Raw genomic sequence first — 20245 nt, 5'->3', positions numbered from 1 at the left:
CCAGGAAAAGTCTGGAAGACAAACTGACACCAGTAACTTTTGTTTAAATTCACTAGAATCCACTGTAAACAAGGAAATCCACTGTGTAAATAAGACCAATTTATCAACAAATGTTAATAACTATATATGGGTCTGACAGTTATTTAAGTATCAGGTTCTGTTGCTGTTCAACAGAACATGGCAGCAGATTGAGTGGAGTGAAAGGCCAGCAATGAATCAGTTAAAAACCCTAGGAAATTCGAGTGTGCCACTGTTTGGCCTTTGTACAAAAAAGGTGAAATTTACCCTTATGCAGAGGGTCCATAGTTCTCACTTAAGCTGTTAAAATAGGGCCTCAGTGGGATTTAAATGCTGTGCTGGTTGCATTGGTCTTGTGCAAGCCCTCCGATTGCAAAAAGTGAATTTCATTGAAAATGAATAGAAAGGTCTACCGTTGTATAGTAGGCAATATTCTTTACCTTGTTAGGTTTCAGAGTGGTAGCCGTGTTAGTCTGTATCAGCAAAAACAACGAGGAGTCCTTGTGGCACCTTAGAGAATAACAAATTTATTTGGGAGCCCATGAAAGCGTATGCCCAAATAAATTTGTAGTCTCTAAGGTGCCACAAGGACTCCTCGTTGTTTTTATTTTGTTAGTTATTGCTTGGGAACTCTCTGAAGATGAAAAGTACTACACACGTTTCAAATATAATCATTATTTAAAAAAATTATATTTTAAGAATATAATCATTTTACAAACAAGAACTTTGGAAATGTAAAATAAAAATAAGCAGATTTAGAGCCACATGATTAAATTTTCCCAAAGGTGAACTTTGCTTTGATGTGTATAATATGCTCCCAGATAAACAAATTTTGCATCCACAATTTGCACCCACGAACAGGAAGACTGAAAGTTTACCTCTAGACAGCTTCAAAATGACATTTTATATTGTCTAAAATATTTCATAGGTTCCATGGCTACACTGTTGTACATATACTGTATTTTAAATCTATATCTGTCAGTGTGAAGACACATTATCCTGTGGAATTGGACCTGGCTTTGAAATCTAAAACATGACTAAAAGCAAACATTACCTGTTGAAGAGACAACTACTTACCCTTGGATTAAAAGCCAGCATCTGAGGGTCATTAGGATCAACTACAGAAGGATATGGCTCAAAAATGACAACTTTCCGGGGTGATTCTAGTGCCGATCGACACATGGACACTAATAAATCTACCACCTAGAAATAAAGAAAATCATACATAAAGAAATGTCTCTTTCACAGAACACCATTTATTTTGAGATTCAATAATCTATTCTTCTCCCCAGAATTATCTTCTGTCTTCCTGCATCATAGAATTTTCTTCTTTGATGTTGTGTCTTTAATTATTATACCAATGATTGAATTCCAGTGCTTGAATATTTGTTGAAAACCATAAGTCATAGGAGTGGTAATTCCGCATTTTGTAATAACAGCTGCCTGTGAGTGATTTCATATTCATATTTTAGCCTGCATCTTTTGAAATTCGACTTAACCCATTTTTGAAAATCTTTGTGGAACACAATGCCTCAGATTCACTAGCTTTATTCACTGAATAGCTTGTACAATATGGCTGTGGATATACAGTAGCATCTGATTTTACAAGTTATACAGTTGCATGGCAGTGTAGCCCAAGTCACAACTGTACCCTAAACTTGAAATAATAGATTGCATTTTGTTCAGGTATAAAATATTTTTCTACATGTTAGATGAGCTATCTGAATCATTGTCTCCAGATCCCTAATGGGTTTAATGATATTTCTCATCTCAAAAATATGCATTTTACTGTATGTTTGAGGATCTTCTATAATGCACAATTTGGCCTACAGTGGTTTTGAGGCATTTTGTGAGTAAGCGGAGTCCAAGGACTAAATAAATATTATGTTGCACCAATTTTACTTGAGAAGAAACTTAGGTTTAGTTGACAAATGTCTGTCATACGGTGGAGGAATAAGCGGTATGTCAAGAAAATTGATAAGCCATTTCATCTACTGACAGAAACCCATCTGTTGTATACAGTGCATTTATATTATACACAAGCAGGAAAGAACATTTTAATTAAAAACTTTGTGTTTCTAAAGTAGAAACACTGCTGAAATTAAAGGACTAAAGGCTTTAATTACAGCCCACTGAAATTTTTCCATTCACTTTAATAAGCTTTTGATCAGGCCCTAAGGTAAAATCCTATAAAAACTCCCAAAATGGGACAAAGGTTTGGTCCTAAACATACTGTAATGCAGAGTATATTGATTTACCATGGAACAAATCCTAATTCCTCTTGTACATATGTGGAGTCCCCAGATGCAGGAAAACTAGGAGGGAGGAAGAAAGCTCTACAGGGGGTATGCATACCTGTGCACAATGCAGCAGATAACAGCTAACAATCTTGCTCAAGGATGAAGCAAGAATGGGATGAGGGAGGGGTGCAAAGACAGGGTTGGTGGATCTGCACTACATAGATCCACAGGTCATTGCTCCCCTGTAGAACAGAGTTGTAAAAACCATGGCAAGTATTGCCTTTTAGATTTGCAATAGTGGAACAGTTCATGGCCCAGGCTGAGAGTTTCTTCGTTCTTGCCTCTGAAGAGATTACAGCATAGCTTGGAATGTTTGTGCTGTGCACTGATTTGCTGGAATTTGCCCCAGGTTACTGCATGTACATGTACTTGTGCATGTAACATTTTTAACAGTTTTTAACATTTTTAAATAAAAACTGCATCAGAAATTTCATAATTTGAAAATAAGGTTAAGGATGAGATGAGTTTTGTTTAAGAAGCGCTTGTAATTCCTCCGATCATTCCAGATGGACTGTATCTTGACTCATCATTCAAGCTGTTCTAAAAGTTATCATATCCGATCACTCCAGGGAAATAAAAATGAGTTCCCTTTAGAAAAGCAGAATGAAAGTGAGAATCATCAGGAAAGACAGAAGGAATTGTACACTAGTGAGTCACACTGTTTTCCCTTCTCCTCCTCTGCTATCTTGGCATGAATGAACAATCTTCTTCTGATAAAAACTATTCTGGCAATTGAAATAACTGGATACTTCAAATGCCCTGAACAAGAAGGCTACTTTAGCAATTCCCTCCCCCAGGTTTATAATTAAAAGTTTAAAATCCACAGTAAATATTAAGATGTTCGATTTTCTTCCCAGTTTACAAAACCTACAGACATGGAGAACTTTTCAAAATTAGATATTTGTGCTGATTCTCAAAGTAGTCTAAGGGTATGTCTACACTTCGAGCTGGCAGTGTGATTCCCAGTGTGAGGAGACATACTTGTGCTAGCTCTCACTGAGCTAGGGCACTAAAAATCGAGTGCAGCTATGGTAGCGTAAGTACGCACCTAGAGTCTCTGATGAGCATGAACTCTGGACAACTAGCTCCTCCCATACTGCCACAGCTACATTCTATTTCATAGAATCATAGAATATCAGGGTTGGAAAGGACCTCAGGAGGTCATCTTGTCCAACCCCCTGCTCAAACCGGGACCAATCCCCAACTAAATCATCCCAGCCAGGGCTTTGTCAAGCCTGACCTTGAAAACCTCAAAGGAAGGAGATTCCACTACCTCCCTAGGTAACGCATTCCAGTGTTTCACCACCCTCCTAGTGAAAAAGTTTTTCCTAATATCCAACCTAAACCTCCCCCACTGCAACTTGAGACCATTACTCCTCGTTCTGTCATCAGCTACCACTGAGAACAGTCTAGATCCATCCTCTTTGGAACTCCCTTTCAGGTAGTTGAAAGCAGCTATCAAATCCCCCCTCATTCTTCTCTTCTGCAGACTGAACAATCCCAGTTCCCTCAGCCTCTCCTCATAAGTCATGTGTTCCAGTCCCCTAATAATTTTTGTTGCCCTCCGCTGGACTCTTTCCTATTTTTCCACATCCTTCTTGTGGGGGTGGGGGGGGGGCCCAAAACTGGACATAGTACTCCAGATGAGGCCTCACCATTAGCAAGCTAGTGTGAATGTGTCTCCTCGACCCCCAGCTCAATGTGTAGACATATCCTAAGAGAGTTAGGTGCCAAACTCCTAATGAAATTCTAATCTATCTCTCTGGCACCAATCCTCAGAAATCCTGCTTTACTCTACTTTTTGCATAAGCCTGGATTTTTGTGGATATGAAAATACTTGATTTGTTATTTTATTTTAGGATATCTGCTCTGGGGCCAATCTTGCTTGCAATTAAGTCAATGGCAAAACTCCCACTGGGAGCAGGATCAGACCCTAAACCTTTAAATGCAGTAGCCCAAATTCTCCAGTGCAGTGTAGTGCTGCTGCTTTATGCCACACAGATGGTGAATTTGGATTCAAAAGTTGGCCTAGTTACCCAAGAATGGATCACCCCAGTATAGCAATACCTTCTAGATGTGTAGAGACAGAGTCATGACTCCCCACCCTGCTCCTGGCATATTGGCATGGCATGGGGAAAGAGGACATGCCTTGAACTTACTAACCACCCACTGATTCTCTCTGGGACCATTGGCAGTTGGTATAATTCAGAGCATCTTGAAGTCTGCTCTAAATTAAACAGGAAACCAGGCCAGTACAAAGCATGCTCAGGACTTGGGGAGCTGCCATTACACTCTTTCCCTCAAGAGATATGCTGCGTGTGCTCTTTGGCCATAGCCAAGGAGCAGGTAATTGTTTCTGATGACTGTTTGGTACAGCACCTGATTTTAAAAAAGGAGCCAGGGAGAATCTTGGGAATTGCAACCTAGTGAGGGTCACCTTAGGGTATTAATTGAAAGGGTAACAGAAGGAAGAGGACAAGAATTTCAAAATCGGACACCTAAATCTAGGCTTCAAAGTGAAATGGCCTTATTTTCAAAAGTGCTGAACACTCAGAAACACCAATTAAAGTTAATTGAAGCCAGTGGGTCCTCACTTTTTTGAAAATCAGGCTGCTACACATCTGTTTTTGGAAATCATGGGAAGAATATAGCAACCAGTGTGTAATACTTCACTCAGCCCCCAGGGGCTTTGTAACGGATATTGCCCTAACTTATTAAAGTTCTTAAACAATTTTAATGAAATATGATAAAAAGACAACTTGGAAGATACAATTTAATTGGATTTTCTGAAGAAAAATATTGAAGAAAATAAATAACTACAGGGTAAGGAACATATCCTGCCAGTACTTACAAACAAATTTAGAGTAAAAAAACAAAGGTATGTTAAAAGCGCTGCTCCTCTGAATGAAGAGAAGAAAACAGTATAGTAACAATGGATCAGTACTGTGCCCACTGTTATTTAATAATCAAAACAAAAGATGTAAAATGGACACCTATATCCCAACACCATGAAAAGAAGAGGGCTTAATATTTGCCTGAGAGTAACAATTGCTCTTTAAGATAAAATAGGAAGTATCTCCAAGAAGATAAATGGACAGTCCAGTTCATTTCACCTAACCAGGTGACCAAATTCAACTCAGCAGAAGAAAGAATGCAATTTTCAAAAGCACTTAGCATTGGCCTAACTCTGCCACCATTGAAATCAATGGTAAACATCCCATAGGCTTCAACAGGAGCAGAATTTGGGGACTACCTAATGAACACCTTTAAAATATCCCGCCCATACAGTAAAGTATGTAATCACATCTCTGCTGGTCTCTACACACTGTGAAGGAGTACATAAGAGTTAGCAAAGAGCAGAGATATGAAAAAAGTTAGTAAAAATGGATTAATAGAAATTATTGGAAGTGCTATACAAATTTGACACATGATTAACATTATATAGCTGTACCTGAGCCCCAGTGGCAATTTCATCTGCAGCTTCATTCATTACTCCTAGAGTTTGGAAAGCAAAAACACACAGCTCCCGTTCACATACTGTGGGCTAAGGAGGAAACAAAAACAACAAAATGTTTGTGTTTTTATTCCAGTTTGTAAGTATTAATTTTTCCATGTACCACCTAAAATATAAATGTAAACCATGCATCTGAATTCCCATTTAATGCTATTCATATTCCTGGACAAAAAACTATATTAAAATAAAATGTTGAGAGCACATATCAGTAATTGAGAGGAAATTGCATTACAGGGATGTTGTAATTGTCCCAAAACCAAGTGTTATAAACTCAGGATATTCACAGTACTGGTTAAACTTAAAAGAAATCTATACATCTTATAGTATGAAAATTCACAGTGAGAGCACCCAAATAACCTTAACTCTGCTCTATCAGACTCTTAAAAACTTCCCATATAATTAAAACCCACTGAAATCTTCTGCACAGGCTACATTGCATACTTTTCCCCTGCCTGGATTAATAGTAATTCTTCACTTTTATTCTTCAGAACTGAAAATTTCTCCATCAGTGTCTGTGCTATTCTGTTACTGAGATCATTTGGACAAATGAAAAGGTCTGACAGTGGGTGCTAAATTTCTTAAACACACCTACCTTAACTTTAATTCCTAAACTAAAGATTTACTTGTAAATCTTCAGAAAATTCATTCTGTATTCATAGAGTAACTGCTGTAAGTGCATCCAATGAAGTGAGCTGTAGCTCACGAAAGCTTATGCCCAAATAAATTTGTTAGTCTCTAAGGTGCCACAAGTACTCCTTTTCTTTTTGCTGTAAGTGTGAAGAAGATAATGCTGCATTTTTCATATATAATGAAGAGGTTCAATCCCTGCTTTAAGTGCAAAATTCAATTCATCCTTAACTATGGAGCTATGCCTGACACCTCCATCTTTTATGAAACCATTCATTCATAATGGTTTAATTACAGTTATTTAACAAAACAGAAACAAATGTAACATATCAAAAGAATTATAGGTCTTGTCCATATGGCGATTTAATGCATGGCAAGCTGGGGTATGAATCTCCAACGCTCTAGCCTATGGCTTACTTAGTGACCATGTGGATTCTGCTGCCACATCGTGAAAGTTCTGTAGTGTGCTTTGATCTGCTGTTGTTTCAAACTATGGAACTTTTAGTACACGGAAGCAGCATCCACACGGAGACTTAATGAGCAGCAGGCAAGAGCGCTGTAGAGTTACACCCCGGCTTACAAAATAAGCCCTGTATGCAGATTCACATAAAGCAAAACGGATAGAAACAAAAAAAAATCAACATAATAAAGTTTTAATTAAAAGAGAATAGGCTCTCTAGGTTTTCCAATAGGATACATTTTATTAGCAAACCCTTGCTCATTACTAAAAGATTATGACTAGGTTCACATATTTAAGGCCAAAGTTGTCTATAATCTAAATATTCAAGAATTAATGAACAGTAAGTTGAGGCAAATAAGCATATGAAAACAGGTTAGATCCCTTCTTGGAGTTTATTGTAATAAATAAAAAATTTCTACTTCAACACAGAAATGGTCTAACATGTACTTTTCAGTTACTGATTGGTGAGTACGCTATATTTAATAATTACTTATGAAACTTAAAATTATGTCAAACAGGAAGCTATTATGCCAGGTACCACTGAAAATCTACCACTGAAACATTATGAGTCTTTCACTGCCATGATAATAAAGGAAGAATATCTCACTCAAGTTCAGACACTCATGCCAATGTCTATAGACTGCATTCATCAGAAATGAAAAATGTACCAAATGCTGCATGAAACAAACACAAAATTTAGCTGGATTTTGTTTCAAGAAATTACTTAATCAGTAATAAGCATATGCTGTAATTCTGCTCACTGTTTCACAGCCTTTAAAATATGCACTAGTTTAGTTTCAAAGATTTTTGATTTACAGAACCACTTGAAATAAGCACTGAAACATTGTCATCACAGTTGCTTTAGAAGAGCTATCATCTTTCAGGTCTAATAGCGTGTCATATATTTGATTTATTTTATCTGCCATGTTACATTGCATTAGGTAGCAGACTAAGCCTAACATGACCCAATTCACTGTGCCACTGCACACTGGACAAAAGGTATTTATTATTGGCATTATTCCTATCCTTACACATTTCGAAAGGTGATTTCGCTATTCACATTAGTGGGAAAAGTATAAAAGAATTCCTATCTTGACTGTTATGAATAACCAAAATTGTTCTCTGATTCAATTTCATCACCCAGTAAGGCACGGACAAAATTCAGCTATGCTTGCCATAAAGCAAAAGAATTCATAGTGTTTTGAATTTACTTTGTAATCTGCCCACCTTCAGCATTGTAATAAGTTATCATGAAAGTTAAAAGTGACATACAAAGGGGGAAAAAATTGGGTGTGTGTCTTTTTTTCTTCTTTTTTAAAGACACTGTGATGACTAGAGGGCCTGTGTAAATGATATCATGAGAAGCAGGAGAGTAAAAATTGAGCTGATAAGAGGTGACGGGATTTTAAGTCAGGCTGTATAAAATTCTTTGTATTTTATTTGTTTTTGCTAACTCCTATTTAACTTCAATGCCTAATGAACATTTTTGAATGAAAGAAGTCTATGTTAAAGATTCCATACCTTTCAATTAAGGTTTTAAAGTTTTAAGAGCTCACAATAAACATATTTTTTACCTCCCTCTGGGCTTCCAACAAAGCAAATAAGACCAGACTTTACATTCCTGATATTCTTAAATTAAAAGATAAGCAGGAAACACCCCTCCCGCAAAAGCAAACAAACAAAGATCTGCCAGTCTTCTTTATAAATCATAAAGAAGTAAAACACAGCACGAGTCCAATTTTTCTTAAGATCCTTTACAGATCAACTTTAACTAAGCAATGGTCCTGGGAGAAGTGATTGCTTTAAGATCGGTTCTTTTATTTCTTGTTACATAAAAATGATATTTTTTGACACTCATCAATAGGCCAGTCTATATATTCCTTCCTCGCTTGATGTTACTGCAGTGAGAAACTAATAAAAGTAAGACTAGTAATAAATGAAGAAGCAATGATAAAGGCTTAGTGTTATAAATTCTTTGATAAGGCATTTATATGGAACATATAAGGGTGAGTTCTCTGTACTTATCTGTGCTGACTCTTCAGAGGAAGAGTATAATAGCATCCAGTCAGAAAACTGAGACTGAGTGGGACAAGGTAAGCTGCTGCAGCCTCTAGAGGGTAAGTGTCTTGGCTGGTCATATCAAGATACCAGGCAGAGTGTAAAAAGAAGGGGAGTCAAGATTTTCTATATCCTTTTGTGGATGATTAAAGCCAGGGAGGCCTTTGGGGAATTCCTGCCCAGTGGTTTTTCAGTTGATTTTCTTTCTGGTTTTGTGACTGGTGGATAATAAGCCCTGAGGAAAGAAAAGCCTTAAAAGCACTGAAACTTCAAGCTTTATTTCCATTCCCACCCACTAGTTTACACTGAGCTAGAAACATACTTAAAATAAAAAATGAAAGGTGATATTATTGAGTAGTAAGCTGATTCCAGGAACCAGGGCTTTAAGAAAATTGCAAGACTTGTGAGAAAATCATGAGAACATTTAGCAATATTGTGAGCTGCTTACAAAAATTCAACAATGGTAAGGTGGCTGATCTGTGCTGTGACCACTGCTTTTTATGCTGACCAGTCTCCTTGAACTCTCATTGTCTGTTGTATCCACCTATTGTCTCTTGTCCTATATTTGGATTGTAAGTGTCTCCAGGCAGGAACTGTCTTTTCATTCTGTTTTTGTATAGTACCTGGCACAATGTGGTCCTGGTCCATGATTGGAGTTTTTAGGTGCTACCACAATATAAATAAATAAGTAAATAAATACATAAAATAAATAATTAACTTTAAATTGATGCACCCCATTTTGTGGATACTTTTATTTTGGTTTACGAACACTTAATATTGATTTAGCTTACATCCATTTCTAAACGGATTTAGTTAAATCAGTACAACTTTCTTGTCTAGACCAGTGGTTCTCAAACGTATTTGGTTGTTTACTTTTCCACTGCTGCTAGTGGTGGCTCTCTGGCCACCCAGCTCTGAATGTGCACAGTAAGTTTTTTTTCCCTCAAGTTTTTCATGCCCCCAACCCTGCCTGCCCTTCCAAGCAGGGCACAAACCCCAGTTTGAGAACCTCTGGCCTAGACAAGATGATGTGGAGATGTGGTCTCTTGGACAGTCAGGACTTAAGCCATACAGGGTTTTACATCACCTTGAATTGCATCCAGAAATGAACTGGAAGGAATCCACTGAAGTCGACGGAGTATATATGCTAACATTCACCATTGAGAATGTGTGCAATTTCTTTCTGCATTGTCTGAAGAACAGTATTGTCACTCTCTCTAAGCAAAAACAGTTTATGACAGAACAATCAACAGTCTGAAAGATATTTTATTTTTAATCAGGATGCATAAAATAAATGGAAGGCCATTTAGATGACCGTCACAAAACGGTTGGCTGAGTGAAGAACATCAGTGCTGAAAGACCATTCAGAGGGATAATTATTCCAGTGGGAAAATGCCAGAGAAAAGTAAGAGCCCTGATTTCTAACTGGCTGAGATTGCAAGTCTCAAGGAACAGAATGCAAAAATGGTATGATTTTATAGCTCTGTAGGGTTATCTGAGTTTTCTTTTCAGCTATCGCCTCTCTCCATACTCAAAAGTGCTTTTGAGAGTGTCACAGTTGCTATGAACAAGAAAGAAAACTCTATGATTATTCTCAAAAAGAAAAGGAGTACTTGTGGCATCTTAGAGACTAACCAATTTATTTGAGCATAAGCTTCCGTGAGCTACAGCTCACTTCATCGGATGCATGAAGTGAGCTGTAGCTCACGATAGCTTATGCTCAAATAAATTGGTTAGTCTCTAAGGTGCCACAAGTACTCCTTTTCTTTTTGCGAATACAGACTAACACGGCTGTTACTCTGAAACCTATGATTATTCTATCTGCTATAAGACAAGTGGCATTGCCTCAAATGATGGCCGTGAATAGCAGGTAGGTCTTCCAACTACAAAAGCATGTGCCTATATTCCTATATGTGGGTTCATGTTGTCTAATATAATTTTCCAGACAACCTTTAAATTAACTGCAATAAAAAAACAACAAATACTCAAATCTCATGTTGACCTGGTTTATCTTGTCATTTTCTAAAGCTTTCTGAAGTTGTGCTCAGAAGAGCAATGTGTCATCCTCTGAAATACTGAGGGATGCCACACACACACTAATGAGGCTGGAACATGACTGGCACACCTAACTACTATTGATCTAAAAATACTCAAGGAAGGCTCACTTACAGCAGATGTCATAAATGGCAAAGGTGAAACCGTTACAAATCTTCTCACTTCTCCTAATGAAGGAACTGGTAGTGGAGATAAGATTTATCTTCAAATATATGTTCTGTGTTCAGCTTCTGACAAGGAAGGTATTGTGCTGTCCTTAGGAGAAAACTGTCTCTGGTTTTACCTTGATTACATTGGGTAAGTGCTGATGTGAAGCTGTAGTATTGGCAACACTCACAGTATGCTGGAACAGAAGTGAAAAAATGCATCTAGTTTGTGAAATCTGTTGCAAGCGAGCCTTGAGCTTTTTATGTTTATTTCATGGCTGATTTGGTGTGTGTGTCATGTCGTAGTCTCATTACTGAGTGATGGCAACATAAGAATAGTTGCTAATCCTCCAGTTTGTGAGCTCATACCACCTAAACGGCAATTATCTTCTAAATAAATGATATACTAGCATAGAGCTAAAACATCCAGAGCCTACCAGGGCCTTTCTTTTGTCTTGCTTATACCACACAACTATGCAGACTAGTCTCCAAGCTGTAATTTAAGGGCTAAAATTTCAAATGTCTATATTGAGCCCACAGGAACCCCAGCTACGTCCACAAATCCCACAACTCAATGTATAAATGGTTATTTGTGAATGGAAGTTGGGTGGCAGGTGCTAATGTGAGATTTGTGTACTTTTGGCTGGTGTAATTTAAATGCCCAGGGAGAAATTCTGTTCTAAAGGAGCAATTCTCATTAACTGCAACAGGAGTAGGAGGAAGTTGTATTGTCGGTACAACTCTGGAGTATTTCTCCCTGCCTCATAACACAAGGACAAGGGAACATTCAATTAAATTAAAAGTGGGAGAAATGAAAAACTGATAAAAGGAATTACAATGTGCAATTACAGGTTTCAGAGTAGCAGCCGTGTTAGTCTGTATTCGCAAAAAGAAAAGGAGTACTTGTGGCACCTTAGAGACTAACAAATTTATTTGAGCATAAGCTTATGCTCATTGATGAAGTGAGCTGTAGCTCACGAAAGCTTATGCTCAAATAAATTTGTTAGTCTCTAAGGTGCCACAAGTACTCCTTTTCTTTCAATGTGCAATTAGACTGTGTAAACTCACTGACACATGAAGTCCCCAAGATAAAGAAAGATTTAAAAAAGGATTGTATATTTATATGGATATCAAGACTATCCAGAGCTAACATAATTTCTTGTAACACATTTTGTGGAGGGATATTAAACCTCATGATTCAAGGTTTAAGCCAATCTTCAACTATTGGAGATTAAGATGAGACCCAATGTGAGGAGCAGATTACTCCACATCTGATAACTGCATGGTTCTGACAACTGCCTCTGAAGTGAATCATATTGTCCACTGTCAGAGACAGGAACTTGAATTAGGTGGACATGGAGTCTGATCTGGTCTGGCAATTCCTGTGGTCCTGTGACTCAAGTTATTTAACTCCTGGTTCTGCCACAGGCTTCCCCTAAACTTGGACAAGTCACTTCAATTTTTTTTTCTGTGCCTCTGTAAAATGACAAAGTTTTCAGATATTACAGAAATGGGAGCCATTTAAATATATATAAACAGGGTTGCACTTGTGTAACTGATAGCAGAATTTGGCCCTTTGAGCTAAGTGTTCAATTCCAAGTTATTGGATGACCTTCCAGTTTCAACAGAAATATTATACTGAAACACAGAGTATTGGGTTGTACACTATTTCTACTGCAGGAGACGCAGGACCAGTATAGATTGTGCCATATGTCACAATTTTGAATTCAGGTTTTCTTGTTGGAGATGGAAGACAATAATGTACAGAAAAGATAGTGACCACTGTGATAATGAACACTCTGCTTTAAATATAGATCCCAAGTGCTCTACAATAACACCTTGAACCAAGGAAGAAAAATACTGCCGTATTTCCACTAAACGACAACTTGCCTACAGATTCACTCAAGCAAGAGGTTCCAAATCATAGAGTTCTATATTAACTGATTAACATATTTCTGGGATAACAAAAATCTGGTTATGACTCCATTGAAAAACACTACATCATAGAGCAGAGGTTCTCACTGCCACCCACTCGAATGTTATCACCATCTTGTTAAACTATTAATGGTACTGGTAGGTGGAGATGAGGAAAATCTATTTTTTTCTATATTGTGTTTCCTACCATTCTCCAACTGTTCGACATGGATACTCCGGATGCCAGTCGTTGCCAATAATGTGATATGAAGGAGTAAACCCTGGGGAAAAAGTGATTACAGCCCTGAAAAGCAATCCAGGCATCCCTTAGTATCTCCATGTCTTTATAATGGAGCAGCCACCAGGAGTGTGGAATGCTACTTTCCAAAATGCCTTGGCATGCAGGAGGCTATGAAGGCTGGAATAATGTGGTGATACTACAGCAGCCTTTCCCATTTACTTTACATGCAGCCAATGAGAAAGACTGCTCCAATGGGGGAGGAAGAGTTGCCAGTTGAGAGCCTGAAATCTGAATCTCCATCTCTGGAACAAAAGAGGGATTGTAAGGAGCCACCCGAAAAAATAAACAACATCCCATTCCCCGAAGATCACATACTTTCCTTAGTCCCCAGTCTTTAGTGACAATGCCCACTCCCTCAATGCTTTACCCCTTTCAACCACCGGCTTTAAAAAACCCATTTCTTCTTAAGGGAGGTGAAATGTTTGTGACACTTTTCCACTAACAGAGTCAGTGCTGTGTACACATTATGGTGATGGGTACATTAGAAAGGGCAAAGACAGACAGACAGGCACTTTGGGCACCTTGTTTAACAATATACTTTCTGGCAAATCTGCCACTGAAATAAAAAAAAATAGCTCCTCTTACTAAAAACACAATGGTAAAATTACACACAAGGAGACTTAAAATGTCATCTACTGTGTAACTTCCAAGGAATTGCACAGAGTTCCTGTGTAAAAAGACAGTAGGACAAATGGAACTGAAAGACTTCAGAAGTGTAAGTAATGTGTGTGAGTGCGTGCCTATAATGATAGTACTTTGCACTTCTATAGAACCTTTCCATTCCAGGACCCCCAAAAGAAGGCAGGTATTTGCAAACGTAAATTGCAAATGTGTGCCTCAGCGTTATCAAGTTTGGTTGATACAGGTGAAAGTAAAAAAGATCAAAGAGGATCCAGCAGAAAAGTATTGACACAAACATAATGCAGAGGCTCCTCCTCCACTTCTTTGTCTCCAAATCCCCTATGTTGCTTATGTATGACTCCTGAAAAGGATGTCCTCAGGGATCAGGGAGTGCTAAAGAAGCTAATGAAAAAGTAACGACAGTTAACATCACCAGTACTAGCAGCAGCTAAAACTGGTTTGCTGCTCCAGCTAGCCATATGGGTGACTTTTCTCTTCACTTAATATGAGGATGGGAAGACTGCATGGGCAAATACAATGTCTCAGTATTAGCGTACATTATGGCCATGAAGAAAAGTCTATAATGTCAGGAAGGCCCTTTATTCGCTACTGTGAAGTGGTAATTCAACTCTGACCAGGTGTTCTCTATTTAATTTGACTTCAACTTTCCATGTGATCAGAGCACATTCAGCACAGCTGGAAAGACTGTTACCTATAGGAAGGCAGATAGAGAGCAAGCAGAAATAAATAATCTTATAATCTCTTTCCTGAAACTGTGGGTAATGTTTCCCAAAAATCTCACAGTATGCACATAAATTTTTAAAAAGCACTCCTGAAGAACATGTTAAAGACCATGACACTGGGCAGGGTATAAGAACCTACACAGATTAAATACATTAGATTAGAGTGGCTTGGAAAAGGGACTTATTCTGTTACCCTCGCCCCCAAATGCAGGTGATATGTTCTTCCTTTCTTCTCTTCTTTGTCCTGTGGTATAGTTGCAGTCTGGGCAGAAGAAATTATACTGGTTTCAACTTCAAGTCTTTTCAAATGAACAGATAATACAGATTCAATCTGTGATCTCAAACTGTGCAGGGCTGGATCTGATCACTGCTTGGCTCTAAGGCAAATCTGTTATGCTGTAGTGATGTTGGGGCTTGTCCTTCAGAGGCAACAGGGAACCAATTCCACACCATGGCACCAAAGGGCAGGGTACTGCTGGAGGTGGCTTTTTTCAGAGAAGAAGAGGTAAAAAACAAGGTATCGAGCACTTGTGATCATGAAAGATCCTGCAGACCTCTGGCAAGAAATGGGGCATTAATTCCAGTATACTGGTCAAACTCCAGCTTGGCTAAATACATTCTGCATACATATACTTTTCACTGTAGTTCAGTTATTTTCCATTCCACTCCTAAACCCTGTTGTGTAGTACTTCCAACACACTCGCTGCTGCATTACACACCAGGGTGGCTGAATTTCAGTGGTGGTTGAGTAACAGATATATACACATGGGGATGAAATCTTGGCCCCACTGAGAATGGGAGTTCTACAATTGACTTTAACGGGGCCAGGATTTCACCCACAATGAAATCACACTTGAATCCTTCAGGCTGAAAGGCATTCTGAAAAAGTAAGGTTATTATTATTGTTATAGATCTATCAGCATTACCATCTTAGAATTATTTGTGGTGCTATCAGTAACCGTGACTTCAAATATTGTCTTTCAGAGTATTTGATTGTTTACATCCTGCTGCTGAAAAGTTAAGAGCAGAGACATCTGTTCAAGGGTGCTGCTTTTCAAAGGAAATAATGTCACATTTAGTTTTGCAGAGCTTTTCTGTGTTTCTCTGCTGATTCCTCTGCCCTGTTTTTAAAGAGAACGTAATCTGAGATTTCAACACAAGGTGGCACTCTAGAGGAGATTTCTCAATTCAAAGGAAAATTATTTATATGATTTTGTTTCTCATCTGACTGAATACATTCTGGGAGGTTCATGCTCATTGTAACTGTCCCATGTCTCTTTAAGATCTATTCAAATGATGCTAGTTTGTTCTAATGTCCTTGACTATTGACAGATAAAAAGCACAGAGACAATTTGATAGATGGTACATGCATACTATAAACAGTGTTATGTAAAGGCTGAGTGTGATATATTTTTAGTATACACATTTTAATCAGATGCTTAAATTTAATAAACACTTTTGTTAATGATTCATCAGCTCATTATATTTAAATGTTTGCGATAAAAGTAGTATTATCATATGCTGGATTCCTAAACTAGTCCCTTTCTTTAATACCATATCAGTTCAGCTGTTGTATTATTATAATATTTACCCCTTCCCTAGAATATAAATACTAACTCTGAAGTAATGGGAAGATTTTCGAACTGCATTAAAGAGATATTATTACCCTTTTATTATAGCACTAAAATGCAACACAATTTCTTTATTATATTTCTTTCAGTTTCCAAAATACAGCTGTACTAAGCTGTTGGGACCAAATTACCCTTCTTACTTTGTGGCTGAGGGAGATGAAAATGTTGCAGACCTGGAGTGGATGGGAGGCCCAGAAGACAGAAGAGTTGCCTCTGCAGCATCGTTCTGCCTTCTCCTGATCTGACAGAAACTTCCCTCTCAGTGATCCATGAGGCTCAGATGTTGTAGAGTGGAGAGGAGGAAAAAATGATCCCCGTCTCCACAACCTCTACACCCATCAATCTGTCTGATACTCTCAGCATTAATTAGCCTCTTACAGTTTGAATGGCAACTTCCACCTTCTCTGTATATATATAAATATCTTCTTACTATATGTTCCATTCTGTGCATCCAATGAAGGGGGCTGTAGCCCACGAAAGCTTATGCTCTAATAAATTTGTTAGTCTCTAAGGTGCCACAAATACTCCTGTTCTTTTTGCAGATACAGACTAACACGGATGCTACTCTGAAACATCTCAGCATTAACTTACTCCCAATTGGTTCCCCCAATTCAGTATACACCTTCCACATAGAACCCTCACATGTAAACATACCGGGGGAAGCACTGCCTTTAGTTCTTTCTTCATTTAGTTTACATATTAATTGAATTGTTAACTTTTTAGGGCAGGGATTATGTCTCCTGAGCCTTGTACATCATCAAGGACAGAACTGGAACCCATCCATTGATCAGATGCAGAAAACCAATTATCAGGTACATTTTCTTGTTTTCTACACAAATTATCTCTGTGTCTTCTCTTAAATCTCCTTTTTCTCACTTAATTTATGGCCCCCAGGTTTGCCGTAGTGCTTTACCTAATGAATAACAGGTAGTCACATCATCAAATTGTGTATTATATTGTAATTCTCCCTTTATAGCATTCTAACTATTGCTTAGCTGACTGAATGGATAATCCATATAAAATGGCCTTTGTCTGCTAGGTTGAAAAGTGAAATTCTCAGAATCCATTTTGTGACTGAAGTTTGGGTTCTGAATTGAGATCCTAGACTGGGACCTTGGAGAGCTACTGGAATACAAATGTTTAATAATATTCATGCTCCAACTGCCTCTGATGAAACACTGACAGAATTCTATGCAATAAATATAGTTCCTTGGATAAACAAAACAGTGTGGCTAATCCCTCTGAGTTTTTGCAGATCTTGCAATATTGGTGTTTTACTTAAAGCTCCAGCTCATGAAGCCAGGTGATTTTGTGAGAACCTCAGCCTTCATTTTTTGTGTAGTACAATTTTAGTTGCCATGATTGTGGAGAAAAGTTTAAAAAACATGACCCCAGGACACCCTAAAGGCTAAAATCCAGGATGCAAATAAAAATAACCCAACTTTTTTTGTGTGTAAATCTCATGATTTTTAAGCCGATCTCATGCTTTCAGAGCCTTAACTCGTGGAGTTCTCACTGTTTGGAAATACTGAAATAACTTTTTTCCATATATGCACAAAGTGAATCTTATTACAACTTTTAAAAAAATTGTTTTCAGTAGTACCCACAATGTGCTAGGTGCTTTCCAAACATTCAAGAAAGGGTAGTTCCTATTCTGAGGCGCTCAGAGTGTAAGGACAGACAAGTAGATACATTAGGAGAAGGGGAACAATAGCAATTCTCTGCAAATGAGACCAATGAACACATATTCAGTAATAAGACATAAAACAAGATATGCAACAATATACAAAAGGAGGTCAAGTTAGTGTTACAGAGGAACCAACACTCTGAATTCCTTGACCGCTGTGAGCCCACAAAGACTGCATTCTCTCTTCAAACACCACGTCAGCAGCTGAGACCGACTGGACTGCTCTCACTGGCTAGAGCAAGTTGAAAAACCAATAAAAAATGTTGGCTTTTTGCAATATTTCCAAAAATGTCAAAGTGCTGACATTTCACTGACATTTTTCAATTGTTGAAAAATTTTGACCAGCTTTTCCAGACTTTTTTTCTGATCAAAAATTATTTTTTTGATTAATAATGTCATTGAAAATTTGAAAGTGGGGAAATTTTACACAGTTCTTGGCTTCACAGTCTAAAAATTCATTGTCATGATCATTTGGGGTAGGGTGTTCTCTTCTGGAGAGCCCTTAATTCAGGAATTGCTTTGTGCATGATCTGACAGAGTTCAAGTTTGCTGTCCAAAGCATGATTCAAGGCGTAACTATTTACCAAGACTTGAAACAGTGACTGAGCAGGACTGAGTTTCTGCACTGGTTTATGGTGTTTAAGTTTGCCATTATGTCAATCTAATTCATGTACATCGACTGCACTTTAAATTAATCCGATCTTTCCTAAGATAAACAGATAGTTACCTCAGAATTCTTGTATTTCCTATGCTTATTGTCTTGACTTCTCCAAGTCAGCCAATTCTAAGTCAGGACTTTTGAGTCCATTACTCATTTCAAGAAAAATAAGTTGACCAGACTCAAGATATTTCTTCGTATTTTTTTTTAAATTCACAATGGCTAGGTGGTGAATAAACTTTGGATCACAAACTGTACTTTAGTAAGTGTTGGTACAGAACCTAACACCCTACCGCAGAGTCAGCAATAATAATAAAAAGAATGATACTCTTCTGCTAAAATGTCTTTGGTTTAGTATCTGACAAGATAGCAGCTTAACACAGAGGCTAGACCGGCACGATGCCACCGCTGGAGGTGGCAGGTAGTGTACACATAGCTGCATGGCACTGTGAAAAGCAGGCTGTGTCCACACTGAGGTGTGTAGCTACCAGTGAAAGGCTCTGGCAGACGAAAGGAAGCAGTGAAAGGCGTTTCCTTGCAGTGAGTATTTTCCTGCAGTGGGGAGAGACTCCAGCATTGGGGATGCAGCGGGACACTGCACTGCTAAAAATAGTAGTGTAGACAGGAAGGCCTGGCCTGGGTAAGTAGAGAGCAGTGTAGGTTATGTACTCGGGTACATACCCACACCCCTCAGACATGTCTTTACTTTACTCACCCAAACCATGCCTCTGGTCTACGCTGCTATTTATACCTGAGCTAGAGGTCTACATGCATATGTACACTACCCACTGCTGAAATAAGTGTGCAGGGTAGGTGTAACCAGACGCAAACAAGCCGAACTTTACTGTGGCCTCAAGGAGTTCACCTTGTCTACATCACAAACATAGAATCATAGAATCATAGAATATCAGGGTTGGAAGGGACCCCAGAAGGTCATCTAGTCCAACCCCCTGCTCGAAGCAGGACCAATTCCCAGTTAAATCATCCCAGCCAGGGCTTTGTCAAGCCTGACCTTAAAAACCTCTAAGGAAGGAGATTCTACCACCTCCCTAGGTAACGCATTCCAGTGTTTCACCACCCTCTTGGTGAAAAAGTTTTTCCTAATATCCAATCTAAACCTCCCCCACTGCAACTTGAGACCATTACTCCTCGTTCTGTCATCTGCTACCATTGAGAACAGTCTAGAGCCATCCTCTTTGGAACCCCCTTTCAGGTAGTTGAAAGCAGCTATCAAATCCCCCCTCATTCTTCTCTTCTGCAGGCTAAACAATCCCAGCTCCCTCAGCCTCTCCTCATAACTCATGTGTTCCAGTCCCCTAATCATTTTTGTTGCCCTTCGCTGGACTCTCTCCAATTTATCCACATCCTTCTTGAAGTGTGGGGCCCAAAACTGGACACAGTACTCCAGATGAGGCCTCACCAATGTCGAATAGAGGGGAACGATCACGTCCCTCGATCTGCTCGCTATGCCCCTACTTATACATCCCAAAATGCCATTGGCCTTCTTGGCAA

At 38.5% G+C, this 20245-nt stretch overlaps 1 protein-coding gene across 2 annotated transcripts in view; it reads right to left on the bottom strand.

The window, feature by feature from the left end:
* PARP8 (poly(ADP-ribose) polymerase family member 8) overlaps positions 1-20245 on the bottom strand; it is a 166712-nt gene that overhangs the window by 32560 nt on the left and 113907 nt on the right. For both annotated transcript variants that reach the window (XM_073343909.1, XM_073343910.1), the window contains exons 15-16: positions 5770-5862; positions 1096-1221 (exon numbers count right to left, since the gene is read on the bottom strand). In XM_073343909.1, the coding sequence (XP_073200010.1) occupies positions 1096-1221; positions 5770-5862 (219 nt within the window). The remainder of the gene's footprint in view (positions 1-1095; positions 1222-5769; positions 5863-20245) is intronic.

Source organism: Lepidochelys kempii, chromosome 5, assembly GCF_965140265.1.
Source record: "Lepidochelys kempii isolate rLepKem1 chromosome 5, rLepKem1.hap2, whole genome shotgun sequence".
In the NCBI taxonomy this organism is placed as follows: Eukaryota; Metazoa; Chordata; order Testudines; family Cheloniidae; genus Lepidochelys; species Lepidochelys kempii.
This window is presented reverse-complemented; position numbering and strand designations above follow the sequence as displayed.